We start from the raw sequence: 20,453 nt of genomic DNA on the forward strand, positions 1-20,453 counted from the left end.
TTGCACAAACCCGTGAGAAATAAAATGGAAGTAATTTAATGTTCCTTGGGCTGCCCGGTACGATTTGATCCACGGACCGGAGGTTGGGGTCCACTGGTTTAAGGAACCCCATTGTGAAATAAAAGCCATGAGATATCAGCTTCAAAGATTGTTTATTGAATCAAAATGCGTTATTTATAATAATTAGAAGTAAACTAGGTATATACAAAAATAGAATTTAAAGTCTTGTAAATACAAAGTCAAGAAACGCAACCGTTGATTGATTGTTTTATTCCTTACAATATATATTTTGCATAATTATAAACTCGATTAAAAAATATATTTGTTATTAAATGCAAAATAGAATATTATGCAAAACCCAAGAGTGGGGAGGGGGGTAGTTTTAAAATATATATTCGATACCCTTGTCTAACCGCTAAGAAATTCTTTACCACTATTTATTTACAAAAATGACTGCATTAAAATAAAAATTAAAAAAATATACCTACACAGTACATTGTTATAAATTTCATGGCCGTAAGGAAATCACATTTACAAGTTTATTTTCTTCTTATAATAAAAAAAATAATAATAAGTCTATGGATTTTTATGAAAATATTCTTTTAGGTAATTTAATTCATAATAGTCTCTGAGATATCCATTGTGATATTATGCTCCCAATTGACTGACACTCAAATCGAAACCTTAAATTAACACGGCCTGTCTGTTTAAATTTGTCTTATAAGCCAATGGTTGTGATAAAATATGGCATTCATAATACAGTAAAACCTCGTTAGTAAGAACACTGATAATTCGAAATTTGTCATAATTCGAAAGTCCCTTGAACATTATTTTCATATAAAACCATACATTTAATTCGAATTTCGTATTTCGAAATGATTTCAGAGTCCCTGGCATAAATAAAAATATTCAATAAATCGTAATAAAGTACACTATTTCATGAGCCAGTCATTGAAAATTGTGAGAGATTTTTCTTAAAACATCAAAAATTACTTATTTTATGAAGATAACAAAAATAATCCTGACATTTTGAGACCCAATTTGGTAGGCACATCTATAATCGGAAACAAAATTAACGAAAATCAAAAAATTCAAAATTTTTATATTTTCCCCCCATACTTTCATATTTCGTAATTCGAATTTTTTTTCGGTTTTCGGTCCCATGGATTTCGTACTAACGAGGTTTTACTGTACACTTTTCTTAAATACCTACTATATCGATGAGTTGGTTGCACAGATGTATGTCCAGTACAAAAAATCGAAGGCGAAATAGGCACATCATGTATTCCAAGTAGTTTTGTAGTTCTGTAGTGTAAAGGCCCCAGAATGGCTGATCGGCTTAAGCGTTGGTCTATAATGCTGTGGGTCCCAGGTTCGAATCTTGGGTCTGGCAAATACATATTGTTTTTTAATTTGTATTTAGTCAAGAGTATCGACCTAATCGGTTGGGCAAGTGGCTGACATCCATTTCTCGTAAAAACAAATCTGTTAATACAAACCTCCACTCTGTGGAGGCCCATGTGATCTTATTAGGATCGGACATGGTCATGGTAGTGAGAAGATTGAACACTCTAGCAAGCAGACATTTAAATATAAAATTGAGCAATCGTGTGGGAAGATACTCTCTTGTCAATTTTATTGTAGGTAGCCAAAAGCAATACAATGATCATTATTTTTAAGATGAATAATCACGTAAAACACTGAGCAATGTTTACATAGATCATACATCATAGAACAAAGCAACAGACTTCAAACCAGAACACGAGCCGCCATTTTTTTTTTGGGGCTGCTAATACAATAAGAAATATAAAGAATTTATTACGTACAATCAAATTGCTTTTATTCTTATACGGAATGCGTATAAGACTTCTTCTATATAGAGTCAAAGTTCTTTGATAATAACTCGTTTTGGTAAAAACTAGAAATACAACATATGTGCACTATCTCATCGACATCATAGGGTCGATTAATAATTGCGTAACACAGTCGAAATCAATGCTAATTTAATAAAATTCTACAATCCATGACTGTATTCGAGACAAATTGAAAAAATATACATATAGTGGACTTTTTACGACAGTAAGGGGGCCTGCCACACCAGATGATAACGACACCGTGAACAGAGGTGACTGTTTACTGAGTGGGGGAGAAAGAGGTCGGCTCGAGGATCCGGCAGTGCATTTCCCTGATGAGGGGAACAGTGTAAGCGACACACTCGTCCCATCCAGGAGACCTCCATGTGTTTTCGCGAGTCTCTTTCCTAGTTTGTAAGTCTTTATAACCTGAAATTAAAAAAATCAGTATAAATATTGTGGCATTTAAGTTTTTTTTACTAATGTGCTGCTGTATTCAAAAGATCCAAATGCAACCAATCCATAGGTAACCAAATTTGAGTATCATGTTAAGCGGAGGTTATATTATTAATATACATTTATATAAGAAATGGTTGTAAGTCAATCGCCGAACTATCGGGTCCATTGTCTGGATCAAACACATTTTTGGCAAGGGATGGTGTGATGAGGGGTAGGTGATGAATAAAATCAGAAGGTTTTGATGCGTATAAAAGTAATTCCCCAAATTTATTATCCCTTAACACAAATTACAGATTCAATTTACAGCTTGAATAATACAAAGTTTATAAATTAGATTACGACGATAGTGTTTGTGATAAAAGTTATTTTAACGTTGAAGCGAGCGGCGTGTTATTAAGACGAGCGAATTTAAGGTACTGAGTCCTTGTTGGATTGCCACGTCTGTTTTTATATTGAAAGTAGACAAAGAAAATGCTATCCACAGCGTGGGTAAATTTATTGTTTTGTTCCCACATTGCGGATAGATTCCTGGGATTTTGTCTGCGAAATTTGATTAAGGTACAAACGTTATCAGTCCAACAATGGATTTCACACGACACAATGACAGGAATGCACTGTTTACTCGTTCATTCCTGTGATGGACAACTGACACCCGGCACTTAAGCATTTCTTCAGCCGGCGGGAGGTGATCATATGTCCGTTCTCACGGCAGTGTTTTGCTGATTATTAAAAATATTGAATTATTAAAATGTTGTAATTTTTAGGTTTTAACTGCTATCTACACATTGCACTGTCTGCAGACTACTTCCACCCTCATACCCCCCTTCCAGCGAAATGCGGCACGCAAATCGCGATGAAAGTAGGTAGAGGTGGTCGCTTGAAGGTCCAATCAGATCTGTCTTGGTGGATGCTGCGGTGGTCTGCATCCCGGGACGTCTGCTCTCATGTCCTTGATGACTCTCTTGGTGATGTGCTTTTTGCAATTTGTCCATAGCAGGTAGCTGGAAACTGCGGCAATGATGACGATAATCAAGGCAAGCGTTGCCCACGACAGTTGGCCTGTCGACGTGTCGTTGACAATTGCTCCGCCCGACGCAGTCTGTGCGACGATGATCTCTTCCTTTGTCTGTTGTGCACCCATTTTCGTATGCTGGTGTCTCTTGGTGATGATGATGGTAAAATACTGAATAATCCAGTTGAGTTATCCGCATTTATTGTGAATAAATTGTTTATGCCTGCATTTTAAATATTGCGTACACCACTGACCTACATTCTAGGTCGATGTGTGTTCTTGCTATCGCTAACGTTGCTGTTTTGAAATCGGAAACTCCGCGTGCTGTTTTGAAACACGACCCCGATTGCATTGTTCGGCTCGTGCCTGATGTTGTTGACCGATATTTGTCCTATTGACCTAGAGACGGTCTGGAAAATGGACACGTCTGCCGTATCGGGTAACACGAGCTCCCACGGTGTCAGGATTTTTCTCAGGCTGTTCCATTGTTTTATTTTCCTTGAGAATGTACGCTGGTTTTAAACGGTCGATGGAAACGGTGACGTTTTTTCCTCTCTTGCAAATGACATATGTTCGCGTATTGCGCGTGATGACCTCATATGGTCCGGTAAATGGAGATCTTAGCGGAGTTTTGACTGTATCATCGCGTAAGAAGACATGTGTCGATTTGTTAAGGTCTTTGAAAATGAAAACGCGTTTTTCGCCGTGTTGCTGGCTTTTTACAGGTTGCAGTTGTTGGAAATGTTTTTTTGGGATCGTGACGTAGTTGCTTGGGTCTTGGTTTGTGCTGGTTTGATGGCACAAAAATTCCCCTGGTAGGCGTAAGGGTTCGCCGTACACAAGCTCAGCTGCTGTCGTCTTTAAATCTTCTCTCCAAGCTGCTCTGATTCCCATTAACACTGTCGGCAATGTTTCAGTCCATCTCTCATTCTCGTGGCATTTTATAGCGGCTTTTAATTGACGATGCAGTCTTTCGACCATACCGTTTGCGGCTGGGTGATATGCTGTCGTGTGAATCCTCGCCGTACCAGTCAGACGATTTAATTGTCTGAAAAGGTTCGACTCAAATTGTTTGCCTTGATCCGTTGTCACTCTCAAAGGCGTTCCAAAACGGGCGATCCAACCATTGTAGAATGTACGGGCGATCGTTTCCGCTTCTTGGTCTTTAATCGGAAATGCTTCCGGCCACCGCGTGAATCTGTCAACGCAGGTGAGGCAATATCTGCAGCCTTCAGACATAGGAAGGATGACGATGTCGATGTGGACATGCTCAAATCGTCCTGAAGGTGCAAAGTTTCCGAGTGGTGCTGATATGTGACGTGTGATCTTGTTCTTCTGGCATTGAAGACAGTTGCGGGCCCAATTTCGACAATCCGTTTTAATCGACGGCCAAACAAATCGCTGGACTTAGCTTCTTTGAAAAGAATGCCAGCGGTTCCCATTGATCGTCAACTCGTTGTTGAAGTGCTGCGCCAACGGAAGTATCGGATGCGTCACTAATTATCGCTAAGTGAGTCCCCTCACTTTTCGGATGTTTCAATAGCGTTGCTTCCGCCAAACTCTTCTTGCATTCCTCGAAGGCCTTGATTGCTTCTGGTGTCCAGATGATAGGTTCTTTCTTGGAAGTTTTTCCTTGCAGGAGTGAGTTCAGTGGAGCTTGCGTTTCTGCGGCCTTGGGGACGAATCTCCTATAGAAATTCAAAATTCCCAAGAACCGTCGTAGTCCTTTTTGAGTGTCTGGGCGGGTGTATTCGCGAATAGCGCTGACACGATCTGGAAGTGGTCGAGTTCCGGTGCTGGAAACCAGGTAGCCAAGGAATTTAACTTCCTCTACTCCGAAGTGGCACTTCGTGGAGTTGACAACCAGGCCGTACTCCTGTAGGCGTTTGAACAAAATTTCCAGGTGTTGAAGATGCTCTTGTTCTGTTGTGGAGGCTACCAGGATGTCGTCTATGTAGGCGTAGCAGAAGTCCAGACCCTGCAAAACCTCGTCAATGAAGCGCTGAAAAGTCTGGGCCGCATTCCTCAAGCCGAACGACATAAATGGAAACTCGAATAATCCAAAGGGTGTTGTGATGGCAGTCTTCGGAATGTCCTCTCCAGCCACTGGGATTTGGTTGTATGCTCTCACCAGGTCGATCGTGGAGAAAACTTTCCTATCACGCAATGTTTGTGTGAAGTCTTGGATATGACGCACGGGGTACCTGTCAGGTACGGTTCGAGCGTTTAATCCGCGGTAATCACCACATGGCCTCCATTGATCTTCAGATTTGGGCACCAGGTGAAGGGGTGACGCCCAAGAACTTTCAGATGGTCGTGCTATTCCAAGTCTGGTCATGGTTTCGAATTCCTTTTTGGCGATGTGAAGTTTGTCGGGAGCTAGGCGTCTAGGACGTTGAGCTACAGAAGGTCCTTCGGTGGTTCGTATGTGATGTCTCGTGTTGTGGATGACTTCTCTACCAGCTCCATCTGGGCGCGTGAGATCCGGAAACTGCTGCAGTAATCCATGATAAAGGGATTTACCTGCGACAGTTTTGACAGTTGCTATCTCAGTGCTGCTGTGGCGTCCAGAGGTTGTAAGTTGAGTCGTCTGATCCAACAGTCTGCGATTCTTGACATCGACTAATAATCCGAAATGGATTAGGAAGTCAACACCAATAATGGGCTTGGTGACATCTGCAATCACGAATTTCCAGGTGAATTCTCTTCGTAACCCCAAATTCAGCGTCAGTGAGATACTGCCATACGTAGCAATGACAGATCCGTTTGCTGCTGAAAGTTCGTACTGTGATTTTGGTCGGCGCCCCTGTACTTTCGTGCGTGGGAAAACGCAAAGGTCCGCTCCGGTGTCGATAAGGAATTGTATTTTCGTGGCGTGGTCGGTGACGAAGAGGCGGCTGGAGGTAGGGCTGTAATCGCTGGCCGCGCTTAGCGACTGCCCGTGGCGTTTCCCTTGTTGAAGGTGCATGGTGTGACGCACTTCTCCGCATCTTGGCCGAATCTACGATGATACCAACACATGCCAGGTTTGCTGTGGCTTTGGTCTCGCGGTCGGGAATGGTTCCTCCTTTGGCTGGCTGATCGTGACTGGTGACGTGGCCTTGATGGTCGGTTTCCTCTTGCGAGCTCTTTGGAGAGCTCCTCGCGAAGAGTTGAGATTTCCTCCCGCAAGGTGATCACCAGCTTGCTGATACCGCACAGGTCTTCCATCGTGGTTTCAGCAATGGATGCCTTTGATGTGGAATCTGCCATGGCGTCAGCTAAGTCTGCAACCTTGTTGAGATCCGCGTCCTTCTGTGTCGCCAGTACCAACTGCATGGTATGTGGTAAGCGACCCATCCAAAGCGTGCGTAGGATGTCATCAGTAACGGCTGCTCCTGCGAGAGAACGTAGGTGGCGCAAGAACTGTGATGGTTTGCGATCACCAACTTCCTCGTGCTCCAGTAGTCGTCTGGTCTTCTGCTCCTGGGTAGAGCTCAGCCTTCTCGTCAGCTCCGTCCTGAGGTGCTCGTAGGCTCCTTCACGAGGTGGGTTAAGGATGATGTCTCGAACCTCTGAAGCGTAACGAGATTCCAAAGCTCCCAGGATGTATCCAAATTTGGTCGCGTCAGTCGTGACGCCAGCTGCTTCGAAGCTTCGCTCCACCATGCAGAACCACATTTCCGGGTCTTCTGGACAGAATGGTGGGATCCTCACTGCCACGCGGCTGATCTGAGGTGTGGTCTGCTGGGCTGGTGCTGGTGTTGTCGTTTCTCCTCCGGCATTGCTGCCATACCCGCTGGAGAACTGTCCATTGGGCATCTTGACAAGGCAAGTGAATTTAAGAAAATTAACGCGGGAAAACGGATGTTGAAAACTGCGCGGGAAAACGAGCTCCAACGAAAAAATAATTCTCTCACAAACACAGTAAAATAGTAGTTAATAAAAAATTAAACGAAGTCTGTAAAATGAAAATGAATGAATTGAATTTTACTTTACGGGTCACCACTGTTACAAGGGATGACGTAAAGTCGGTTTATTTTTTCGCGGGGTCACCACTTTGGCAAGGGATGGTGTGATGAGGGGTAGGTGATGAATAAAATCAGAAGGTTTTGATGCGTATAAAAGTAATTCCCCAAATTTATTATCCCTTAACACAAATTACAGATTCAATTTACAGCTTGAATAATACAAAGTTTATAAATTAGATTACGACGATAGTGTTTGTGATAAAAGTTATTTTAACGTTGAAGCGAGCGGCGTGTTATTAAGACGAGCGAATTTAAGGTACTGAGTCCTTGTTGGATTGCCACGTCTGTTTTTATATTGAAAGTAGACAAAGAAAATGCTATCCACAGCGTGGGTAAATTTATTGTTTTGTTCCCACATTGCGGATAGATTCCTGGGATTTTGTCTGCGAAATTTGATTAAGGTACAAACGTTATCAGTCCAACAATGGATTTCACACGACACAATGACAGGAATGCACTGTTTACTCGTTCATTCCTGTGATGGACAACTGACACCCGGCACTTAAGCATTTCTTCAGCCGGCGGGAGGTGATCATATGTCCGTTCTCACGGCAGTGTTTTGCTGATTATTAAAAATATTGAATTATTAAAATGTTGTAATTTTTAGGTTTTAACTGCTATCTACACATTGCACTGTCTGCGGACTACTTCCACCCTCACATTTGATAAAATGGTTACATGTAAATTGTACGTAAAACATTTCACCGTAGCACAGTTCGCCGTGAGCTTTCTATCGGAAAGAGATGACCATATCCTATACATTCTCCAATTTTATTTGATTCAACATGAACATTAATTCAGTTTTCATAGCCGATTTTGGCAAAATTCATGAATTCAAGAATAAAAACCTAACCTAACAAATAATCCAGTATATCATCTATTTTTTTAAAATTTGTTTGCCGCTGGGTTCCTGTAAACCGACTAGAACCGTGTTTTATTTAGACATGAATTTTATCTCAGTACTATATGACCCAAAGAGGTTGGACACAAGTATAATGGTATATATTACAAGACCACAGAATTACCAAAGCGCAAGAGATAAAGATTTCATATTGTGGTGAAAAGGTAAGATTGGTGAAAAACACTTACACCAAATGTGATGGACATTGTAGAGTCTTCCGATCTGCGAGAAATAGCCTGCGAATGCCTCATCCTTGTCCCTTCTGTAGTTGATGGCCCGTGCCCAATTATTTCCCCATTCGATCATCGTGCCTGGCTTCAAACTGAAACAATTCAAACAAATTCATTTTGAATTCCGGGATGACTGTAATATATTTTTTCAACACCCCCCCCCAACACAAACAATGCTATATACAATGAAGTTTGGACTATACTAAGGAGAGGTAGAAAATTTTAATGTTACAGCATTTCTGGAACCTTATGTTGTGGCAGAATAATTGGTAGCATTGTTTATAACCGTCATTTTTATCTATCACAGTCGATGTTTCAGTAATATATATACGACAGTGGTGTGCGGTCCACAGATGCTGTAAATGCGAAGCATCCCCAGAAATATCTTATTAGTCTATAGTAATATTTTATAAGGTTTTACTTAAGTACACAGCTTCTAAATGCTTTGGTATTATGAATATAACGTAAATATGTACAAGTACATATTATTCAATCAATTGGTTATAAAATCCTAAGTAGATACTATATTATGTAGCATCACCCATAAGCAAAATTCACCGCAGGCCCCTGATATAATATGACATACAAGATTTTTGTGATTGTTCATCTAAATATTCAAAATGATTCAATGTATTTGGCTGCCATTAAAATTTATTTATTTTACATATTATGATGAACATGACAAATTACAAATTTAGAGTGTTAACATGACATAAAAATAAGTCATTAAAAGAGTTATCAAAAAATATTTAAACAGACGACGTGGTTATAATAATATAGAATATATAGAAGTACATGGAAGTAAACCAAATGAGGTAAATTTATAAAACAACGTCCACCTAAATTCATTCTCACGCAAGTGGAATATATCAATATCCAAAGTGATTTGATGTATTCAATGTACAGTTACAGTACAATTTGGAAGCTTGATGAGAAGTTGATCAATCCAAATTCGTTGAAATGTTATTGGTTACGCCGAGAGAGATGTTTAAAAATTGATATCTCAAAACATCATTATTGCTACACTTTTTTTTGAATAATCCAGTTTTCTTTTTATGCAGAGTGAAGTTGGCCACAGGTAAATCTGTAATGCGAAATGATTTGTAGCTAATACAAATGTTACGCCATGGGTCCTTGCCGAGGTGATAGCCAATATTCAAAACTTGAAGGAGAGCGCAGATAAAGAGACTGACCATGAATTACAATATACAAACCTTATCAAAGTATTAAATGGAATCCCTGAGAACAGATTCGTTTTAAAAATAATGAATGGGATTTCAAACCTGTATGATCTAATTTCATAGATATTTCCACCGGTTCTCGGTTCTGCACCAGGCCAGTAGCTGAAAGCCAGCAAGTATTGCAAGTGACGAGATCTCAGGAGAGATCCTCTCTCTCTTTCTAATTTTACATAATCCTGCAAGAAAAACGTCAAAATTAAATAACGCATTTCATGAGACAAAAATCTCACCGATAGCTGAGTATAATTCATTATTATAATATCTTAAATTCTAATTGATTTGAGATTTGTACTATTCCATTTGAGTAATATTTTGCGACCCGGGTATCACCTTTCGGCATCTTCAAGCACTATTCACCAATGGCAAATACACACTGACGACAGTACAAATACAGTTAATTCTTGTTTATAAAACTATTTAATACAATAAAGGACAACCGAAACTGGGATGGCTGAACTGCGCAATAGGAGATTTAAGAATGCTTAGTCAAAACAACCGGAGAGTGTCGGTGCTGAATCGTCCAGGATGTAGGAAGTTTTTGAAGGAGGCCGAAATCCACCAAGGGTTGTAGTACTATAAATGATGACCGAGCGGCTGACGCGTAGGCTTATAATGTAGTGGGCATGGCTCCCACATGCTGAACCGGGCCCCCAGGCTAGGATCTTTGGAGGGCCCCCCAACCTAACGCTAAGGATAAAGGCAGTGTGACGCTCTACAGTAGCGTTTTCCAAAATGATATACGCGGTAAAATTAATGTGTATATTTAATGTTTTTTGCATATTTTAATACATCCATTTGAATCATGGAATTTTTCTTTCTTCTAGATGCCTTTATGGAATCAGTTGTCGAGTATCGATACACAATTAAAATTTTTATATTTATTTACCGTACAACCACATTGTTTTAAATAATAACATTGAAGGAAGCAGGCGACTTTTTTTACTATTAAAGCAAATTTGTGATGTGTGCTTATCACACTTATCTGGTGGACTCGCCTCGCCGGGCCACTCCTGAGCCCGGGCCCCCAGGCTAGAGCCCTGTCAGACCCCCCCTTGTGGGGGCCATGGTCGTGGGTATCAGGTTCGAATCATACATTAATACGAAAAACACATTGTTTTTCAATGTGTGCTTGGAGTCAGAGTTTTGACCTAATAGGTTGAACAAGTGGCTAACATACATTTCTCATAAAATAAAAAAAAAATGCTTAACAGATAAAAATATGAAATCAATGTTTTTAAAATATGAAATCAAGGAAACGTTTTTAAAGTTTCATGAAATTGTTGCTTGATTTATAAACTAATCGAATTAAAGAAAGATTTAAACCCGAATTTAGTTAAATAAAAAAATGTGTGTTTGCCTTGCATTATAATTGAGGTATGTATTGTTAGTTAATTTCAATAATTACACTACTGCGGTAGGTAGCTGAAAAATTTGTTGGCAGTACTGCCATTAATTATGCCGTATAATAGAGAGGAATAATGGCATTTGATTTTTACTTACAGCATCTTTTGAAAGATCTTTCTTGTTCTCGTCGACCTTTTCAAATCCTCCAGTGTACTTCCAAAGGTGTAGGGCTTGGTCCATATCGCCAACGGACACGGTCCATGATCCCATCAGTTCGCAGCATAAGTCTGCCTTCTTCGAATGGACTATATCCACCGTATTCTTACTGAAAACAACAGGATAACACTCAGATTAGAAAAGGCTATAATATATATGTGTGGGAAACTGGGGAAAAAACTTCCTATCCAGAATTTATCTGGTAACACTGACACTCACTGGCTGCATCTAACGTCACTTTCCTTCTGGTTTCTCTCGCTTTACTTAATTTTACTTTGTGTTCAACTTGATACTATGTACCGCGTACATAAATTCAGATATTTAACATCAAAGGGTGGATGTAGCATAAATAGTGCACACTAAACTCAGTGTTGTCAGTCACACTTATTTGTTTTCATTGAACTAATAATACAAATTGCAGATGCTGATAGTTAGTTTTTTAAAATTAAGTCCTGCCTAAACCAAACACTATCGTTAAAAAATATTATTCTATCTATGAAATATCTAAAAGAATATTTTTTGACTATAATCTACTATGGCTTGGACTTAATCGAATTTTAAAAACTAATAAGCACTATCTACACATTATAGTATTAGTTCAATGAAAACAAATACATTTGACTGACAACGATTAGTGTGCAATATTTATGTCGCATCTTAACCGCCTTCCTCCACCTTTCGCCACTGATACATAATATATCTAAATGGTGTAAGATTACAGGGGGAATAATTCACTACATATTCATATATTCCATAGCTTACATCGCAAATATGAATGTGATAATACATAATACAGCACTCCTCTTCTTCCTGCATCATATCCGTTATCGGACATCAACGATGATCTTTTCCCTGTATCACTGCTCTAACTAAACAGGGATGGAATGATTAGCTCAAACCCGTCTTTGAGATTCTTCAAAACAAAAAGATTCAAAAACATACATATTAGGATAATCCTAGAAAAATCTTTCGCTTCGTTGGAGACTGAAGATATTTTATAATAACAATAAAAAAATTTGTCAATAATTAGCTGCAATTCAAATTAATTGGTTCAGATGTCGACATAGTCCACTTATGAGAGACTGATTAAAATTAGATTGTTTTCTAAAGCCTGAAAATAGTGGTTGTTCAACTCACTTGGTTGGAATGGTAACTGTTCACCCTGCATATTGTAATTTTTATTAAGTATGTGTTTTTATAACTTTGTTGTACTGTCCACAACATGCGATTGAACAGATGTAGGTAGAAGGATTGGTTGTTAGTCATTCACTCATTCCTTATTGAGAGGGTGTTATGAGCATACATTAGTGAAACTTGTTTTCATAACAAACATCAGTACTGTTCGGTTATCAGGAATACAGCGGAAAACACATTTTGAAAATACCCGATAAACTGGATTATTTGTTAGGTTAACCTAACCAAACCCAACCTAACCTAACCTAAACTAACCCAAACTAACAAATAATCCAGTATATCGGGAATTTTCAAAATGTGTTTTCCGCTGTATTCCTGATAACCGAACAGTACCCAAATATCTTATGAATGAAACAAAATATAATTCTTTCAAAATTATGTTAATATATTAATATCAAGTTTTACCTATTTAACTATTGGCAGTTTCAGGTACATGAAGGCCTGAGGCACTGACAGGTTTGGAGGTCCCCTTACCTGTACTATAAACTGCCATTGGCTGTTAGAAATATAGCAATGATTATGTTTTTAGAATTTTTGTGAAATTACATATCATGAAAAACAAGCTTCTTTGTGAGATTTTGGTACTGCCGAACGAAGCAATCACCTCGCATGTTTCCACCACTGAAAATTTAGTTACCATTATCGACAGAAATTGAAAACACCTCAACTACCTATCAGTAGCGAAGGGCGGAGGTAGGTTGTTAAGATCCTACATAAATAGTGCACATTAAGCTTTGTCAGTCATTTGTATTTGTTTTTATTGAACTAAGACTACAATTTACAGATGCTGTAGATTCGTTTTAAAAAATCAATAAATTGCCTTGCCTAATCCAAACCATAATAGTTTTTGTATATTATGGGCGATTCGATAAAATAGTGCACACTTTTTCATTCATACTTATTTATATTCGTTGAATTAAGAATACAGTATATTACACATGTTTTTTTAAATTCATTAAGGCTATACCTCAGCTGAGGCATGGTCTAAAAAGATCGTAACTATGCGACGCGCGGATTGAACTATTGACGCGTGCCGCACAGAACATAATTTGTCATAAACATTCAACATACGTCCATTTAGTGTTATGTTTATTGTTATATTAGTAATAATAATATATTCATTGACATGTTTTCTTTTTCGAGTACATGCAGCATTTTTGAAGACATCACTCAACTTTTCATTGTTATTCATATGTGTATCACTCACTTCGCGAAGTAGAACATGTAGCAGTATTATAAACAATACTCCGTGCGTAAAGCGATTGCGATCCAAATGGATTTTCAGTTTGCACAGGATTACAATGAGGCCATTGTATACTTCTTAAATGGTACTCCAATGTTCCTGTGGTAGCGTTTGTGTAGCATTTTTTACACACTTTATGATCGGCGCACGAAATTAGGACTCTAGAAACAAAAACGCCAGTTTCTGTTTTATAACAATATAAGCGAGTTAATTTTTAACAATTTCACATTTAAGATTTAATGAATCGCCAAACTTTTACGAAAATACCAACTCCCGCATTTATTTCTAAACCACTCAAATACATTCAATATAATAAATCAAAATTCAAAAAAACATAGCAGCACTACATGAGTAGTAGGTCGTAGCTGAATAATAAATAAGAACGATAATATAAGAGAAACATACTTTTAATGACATATAAATACATCAGAAATAAATCTGAGTTCGAAGGAACGCTGATTTACAATATAAATATTACCCACGCAATGTTAGTTTATTTTATAATTTCACTTAAATTAATAATAATGTGAAATTTAAGAAATAAACATTTACTGCTTTTCATTATTAACAAAGTGACCTAGCGTCCGTCATCCGTTTTTAGAACGGTTCATATTTGGCTGACGCATTCATTGTTCGAGCGTAAAGCCATAAACCGAGACATTTATTTTTCTTTATTGATAATAAATCATTTTAACTGTTTAAAAACTTTTTTAAGAAATAGAATAAATAAACAGAGACATATTTAATTTACCTTCTGAGAAGTCGACGTTTCAGATACGTATTAGTACATGATACACTAAGATATTATTTTAGCTTATTGACACGGCAGCCTTCGGTGATTAAGGTAATAATGAAGAGATGCTTTACGACCTTTACGTGGCTAGGACAAGGGTTCCGTTGCCATGGCCGGCCCTCCCTCACCCTGCAGCGGTGCTACAAAAGCGACCTACATGCTGCAGGTCTGACATGGCGGGAGGCGCAAGAGTTGGCGTTAGACCGAGGGAAGTGGCGCGAACTTTTGCTTGCCCTATGCTCCAATGCTGGGTATAGAAGGTAAACCATTGCGCACTACCAGAAAATGCTATTCTGAAGACCACCGGCCGCCACTGAGTAAATGCATAACGTTTTTTAGTCATCTTTACACGATATAAGAATATATTCCACCGACGCCATCACAGAACAAATTGGCGTGCTCACACCTCGACTGCCGCTCTCCGATTAACAACGAGTGCAAAATTTCATCTCACCTATTGTTGAAAATTATTTGCCGTTTCAATTATGTATGCTCTTAAGCCATGCCTAACCAAACCATAGTCGGAAAAAAATATTATTCTATCAATAAAATATCCAAAATTATGTATGGTTTAATGGCATAATTTTAGATATTTTATGGATTATTTTTTGACTATAATCTATTATGGCTTGGTTTACGCAGTGTTGAATTTTAAAAAAACTAACGACCACCATCTGAATATTACTGTAGACTTAGTTCAATGAAAATAAATACGTATGACTGACAAAGTTTATTGTGGACTATTTATATCGGATCTTAACAGCGTACCTCCACCCTTCGCCACTGCTACCTATATTCAAATCCCATTCAGTCTGAGATTTTTCTATTAGTTAAAGTAATTTAATCAAGTCAATTACAAAAAAACCATTAATGCTTCAACTACATTATGATGCACATCACGTACTGTCACGGCGACAAATTTAGTTTATGGTTTTGTCATTTTGCAGAATATTTTGAACGATCACCATCTCTGTAAATTCAATGTTGGAAAGTGCTAACTCTAATGTATTAATATTTTGAATTATTATTAATTATTCATGCTAATTTCAATTAATTGTAAGTTTCTACGTGTGGGTACATTAAAATTACTTGCGATAGTGCATCCATAGATAATATTTTGAGCAGAACCCAACCTGCAGATCATAGATAACATTCTTATAGAAAATACATAGTGCGAACCGCTAAAAACTAAAAACAAGCGATTTTGACATGAGCCGAAAATCATTTATTGAATCATGCGGGTGTCGATGCAGTGCGGTATGCGTGAGGTGACCTCATTGTTGTTCTGGTGATTTCGGCAGATTTTGCTAACTGACAATGTTCGTTTACAGGTTCAAAATGTGCTACGGGATGGGAGCATCAGTCAGATAACTTTTTGAACACTAAGAAAAACGACAGTACACATTTTCTTCTCGTAGCGGCAGCTTATTGTAACGTCGCACGATAGTGCGCGATGTGCATCATTATATATTTGACGTTTGAGTCTTTTTGTAATTGAAATTTAATATTTAGAATGGAATAATCCAACTTCCTATTATGAATCTTATGAGTTTCTAATTAGAAACAAATGACATACTAATTAGTTAGGTATTTATCTGTGGAGTCAGTTCTAATGTTGTGAGTGTGAAGGGCGTATATGACTTCTTTGTCACTCAGCATCCTGCTGTGGGACTCTTTCGTCGGCTCTATTCTTCGGACCAGCAGTTTTGACAGCCATCCTTCCCCTCCTTCAGCCTTCAGAGGGGAACTCGTCGACACAAACCTGTAACATCGATAAATCAGATGAAGGTTGCAAAAATTTAATACCTAGAAACATTGCTTATATTATTATCACGTAAAGCGAATTTGACAAAGTACGTATTTGCTTATGATTGCTTCACACTTTCACATTGTTATATTGACATTTGCAGGAGTTTACCATATAATATGTATCGCATTTTCCAGGGAACTCAGAAATAATGGTAGCTGAAATACCCAACAGGTAAGGAGAAGCAGGCAACCGATCTCGAGTAAGGAAGAATTCGGGATAAATTTAAACATGTGTCAAGAATACGTCATACGTTGAATACTGACAACCGCTCTCGGTTTATGCATTGACACTCATTTAATATTAGTGTATTACACACAATTGCACGTCTATAATGCGTGGTTCATTTTTGTAGGATACTCACAGATTCAAAACCCTGCGTCAAAATTTACCAGTGGCGAAGGGTGAAGCTAGGCTGTTAAGACCCGCCATAAACAGTGCACATTAAACTTTTTCAGACATAGATATTTGTTTTCGTTGAAATAAGACTACAATTGAGGCGCCGAGTCGCTAAAGTGGCTCCTGAGGGTTTTTTGAGTTTTGAGTAAATCACGAAAAACTGTTATGGACAGTGTGTTAACTTTATGTGTAATTTAAGAGGGTTTGTATCTTCTAGGTTAATATTAAAAGTAAAATAAAACCTCAAATTCAATTTATATGCGGCAACATTCCAAATAAATCCATTTTAATTGTCCGGAAAGCGGACTTGGGTCATTCGCTGTCGCAAGGAGCAAAATTTGTTACTCACATTTTGACATTCCATGTCAATAGAGTCGAATTTGGCACTTGCGGGAACATGGTCGGCCGGAAATGACAGCTCAGTAACGGCCCGTATTTATTTCATTTAAATATAGGTTTTTTAGAATTTATTTTGCTAAATAAATATTTCGTAGCCATACTTACCTACTAGCTGGTAGGTCTTTTTTTACATTGAATCTATTTAGCTTTTAAAGTGGTATACATACACACATACATACATAAAAAAGCATTTTTTCAGAATAATGAATCGTTGTTTATCAAGGAGCAGCAAGCAAGAAATTACAGAAGTATACAAAATAAAATAATAAGTGATTTCTGGGGATGATTGGAAATAAGTTGATTAAATAAAATATTAGTACAGTATAATCTCGTTAACTACAGGGGTCCCTAAAAATTTTATTTCGAATAAACGATAATCGCCATATTATACTAAATTTTTCGAAATAATTTTTTATCGTAACTTGTACTTGACTATTAAGTAGGTAACGAAAAATAATTTTAATCAATGTTTGCTGGAGTAAAGCCAAAAAACGAATTTGATGATGTAAGTCAAAACATGTGTCTACTTTTAACTAATTAAATACATCCCAAAAAGTGTGTTTTTAAACCAAACGCAATCCTATGAGTAATCATATCAACATGTAAGTCATTTCCCATGACTTATTGAAATTATCAGACTTGGTCTATGGCATAAACTAATACTAGGGTAGCGCACTGCCCAACCAAACCTATACACGGGTTATCAGCATTTAATATAGATATGTAAATATTTATATAAAGACCTTTAATGCGGTTATGTTAATTAATTTATCATAATTATGGATTCGCTTAGAAAGTCGTCAAATGATTCAAAAATGTTCAATTAATAAGTGTCCCAATAATAATATTTTTTGACACAAACTAAAATTATGTTAAAAACTTTTATTTAAAAATCTTAATTACATCACGCTTAATATCCAATATTTACGGCATACTTAACATATACATACGAAACTAAAAATTAATATGTGACACCACTGGATTATTCAAACAACTATAGCAAAAATTAATGTTTGGAATGCCCATTTTCAAATACTTTTCCTGGCGTAACGCATTACATCTCCAGCCAGCTGGATTTCTCAAACGCTTCCTTGATTCTTCTGGTTGAGATTCCCTTACAGTAACTAATGTAACATAAATTATTAATTAATAAAAACAATCAAATAGACGAAGCAAAATCATGACTTTTTCACTGTACACACGTGACCAGTTTGACACGATTGTATAGAGAATTTAAACTACGTTTAAAATCAGCATTTGAATGGCGGCGTCTGATTGGCCGGTTATGAAGAGACAATTTAGCGACTCGTTATTTTTTCAAAGAGCGCGCTTGGCGACTCACGTCAATATTTATTTTGATTTTTTGACGAAATTGGAAGGAATTTGAAACTCTCAACTGGAAAAGTTGGTAGATCTATCAATATAGCACATATGTACATTCAAAACTAATTTTATCAAAAAATCGCCAGGAGCCAGTTTAGCGACTCAGCGCCTCAATTTACAGATAGTGTTGGTTGGTTTTTAAAATTCAATTAAACCCTGAGAAACCAAGCCATAATAGATAATAGTCAAAAAATACATGTATATCTATAAAATATCTAAAATTATGCAATTAAATCATACATAACTTTGAATATTTTTTAAATAGAATAATATTTTTTATTTATTAAAGTTTGGTTTAGGCAGGGCTTAATGAATTAAAAAAAAATAAACAACAATATGTGCTATATGTATTTTTAATCCAACGAAAACAAATAACTATGAATGAAAAAGTGTGCACAATTTTGTCGTATTACCCAAATTAGACCAAAACTATTATGGTTTCGTTTAGGCAGGGTTTAATTGATTTTTAAAAACTAACCAACACCATCTGTAAATTTTAGTCTTAGTTCAATAAAAACAAATACATATGACTAAAAAAGTTTAGTGTGCACTATTTATAGCGAATCTTAACAGCCTACCTCCACCCTGCGCCACTGAAATTTACTGTATTGGTATATCATAGCCTATCAGAATTCTATTTATTATCTGTTCTGTGGCATTTTTTATACAAAATATTGTTCTTCTCGTCCTCATCGGAGACGCATTGCGCAGTTGGTACATGTGGCACAATCTGAAGGGTTCCGTTGCTGTGATTGACCCTGTCTCACCCTGCAGCGGTGATACAAAAGTGATTTCAGAATGTAGGTCTCTCATGTCGGGAGGTATGAGACATGGCAATGGACCGAGGGAAGTGGCTCGTAGTGGTAGTTTGTAAAAATATGTCAAAAAATCACTTTGAAATCGCTTACTTACGACATTTTAATGCTTTGTAAGTATTTCCAAATTGTTAGATTGAAAATAGAAAATATCTGTACACACCAGTGGCGTGCGGTCAAAATACATGTCGGTATATTAATTACTAAATAAAATTATGTAGGTATTTCTAATTTTTTCGTAGGTACTGCCTCAATACTAACATCCAGTTTGCAAACCGGCATAATATCGTAAAATTTAGCAACTGGTAAGCAAAAACCGGCTGAAAACAATACAAACATCTGTTTATCAATAACCAATATCAACAAGTGTTAAAACATCACAATAAGATTCCAATTGGATTCAAGCTAAATTGTTTTACTGAAAATTTGATAAAGGAATCTGCATTATTTCATAACATGCTATTGGTCAACATTCGCTATTTTCGTATGCGTGTAAATTGGAGAGGTTTTAAATAAATTTTCTGTGTTCCAAAAATAAATATTATTAACAGTCCGATTAATTTGTATGTCTAGGAATTACTCACCTCGCCTGCTGCTGGAGGGTGGCTGAGAGGAAACGAAACCTGCTCAAAGAAGCCATATTTCGATATGTGAGATAAAAAAATAACAATAATAAATTCGATTGCGAAGATTATTGCCCTTATCTCCTGACAGTTTGACTTTTGAAGGTTATCATTTGTACCCTCGGTTGTATTGCCCTCTTTGGAATTTTATTTGAAACCTCTTTGGTATGTATAGTGCTTACAAACTTGGCTAAAAATTATCCTTTCATTTTAACTCTTTCTGAAATATAATTTTGAAAATTAACAGATTAAAAGGTGACTAGGTAGGTATGTATAACTACAAACTAAATATCCTGTTTAAAAATATTTTTAAGCTCTAAAATATATTGCTAGCTTTAAAAATGACAAAAATATGATTAATGAGGAATAAAAATAATGAACTGTCAGAAAAGGATAGATATTGAATACTTGACGTAAAACAAGATTTTATGATTTTTATAATACCAAATGAATTAAGTAATTTAATTTGCGATTATGTGTCAAATTAATAATCTGCTAAAAATTATTTTTTCAACCTACCGGCGAATTTGT

The 20,453-nt window shown here is 37.1% G+C and overlaps 1 protein-coding gene across 1 annotated transcript; it reads right to left on the reverse strand.

Moving 5' to 3' along the window:
- Positions 1 to 133: 133 nt before the first annotated feature.
- Nipsnap (protein nipsnap) lies at positions 134 to 20,030 on the reverse strand. The gene is made up of 6 exons (XM_085950700.1): positions 19,884 to 20,030; positions 16,073 to 16,258; positions 11,207 to 11,375; positions 9,749 to 9,882; positions 8,424 to 8,557; positions 134 to 2,282 (listed from the first exon to the last, which is right to left on the reverse strand). Exons 1-6 carry the CDS (start codon positions 19,937 to 19,939, stop codon positions 2,134 to 2,136), a joined length of 828 nt encoding a protein of 275 aa, XP_085806826.1. The 5' UTR covers positions 19,940 to 20,030; the 3' UTR covers positions 134 to 2,133.
- Between the last annotated feature and the right edge of the window lie 423 nt (positions 20,031 to 20,453).

This window comes from Rhyacophila brunnea, unplaced genomic scaffold (genome assembly GCF_057557595.1).
Source record: "Rhyacophila brunnea isolate RB1 unplaced genomic scaffold, BYU_Rbru_1.0 scaffold_23, whole genome shotgun sequence".
Lineage (NCBI taxonomy): Eukaryota > Metazoa > Arthropoda > Insecta > Trichoptera > Rhyacophilidae > Rhyacophila > Rhyacophila brunnea.

What these genes read in the sequence shown, in the direction of transcription:
- Nipsnap (XM_085950700.1), bottom strand. Translation starts at nt 19,939, where the DNA reads ATGGCTTCTTTGAGCAGGTTTCGTTTCCTCTCAGCCACCCTCCAGCAG. An exon ending in ACCCTCCAGCAGCAGGCGAG is followed by an intron (nt 16,259 to 19,883) that starts GTGAGTAATTCC and finishes TCGATGTTACAG; the next exon opens with GTTTGTGTCGACGAGTTCCC. An exon ending in TATGAAATTAGATCATACAG is followed by an intron (nt 8,558 to 9,748) that starts GTTTGAAATCCC and finishes GAATTGTTTCAG; the next exon opens with TTTGAAGCCAGGCACGATGA.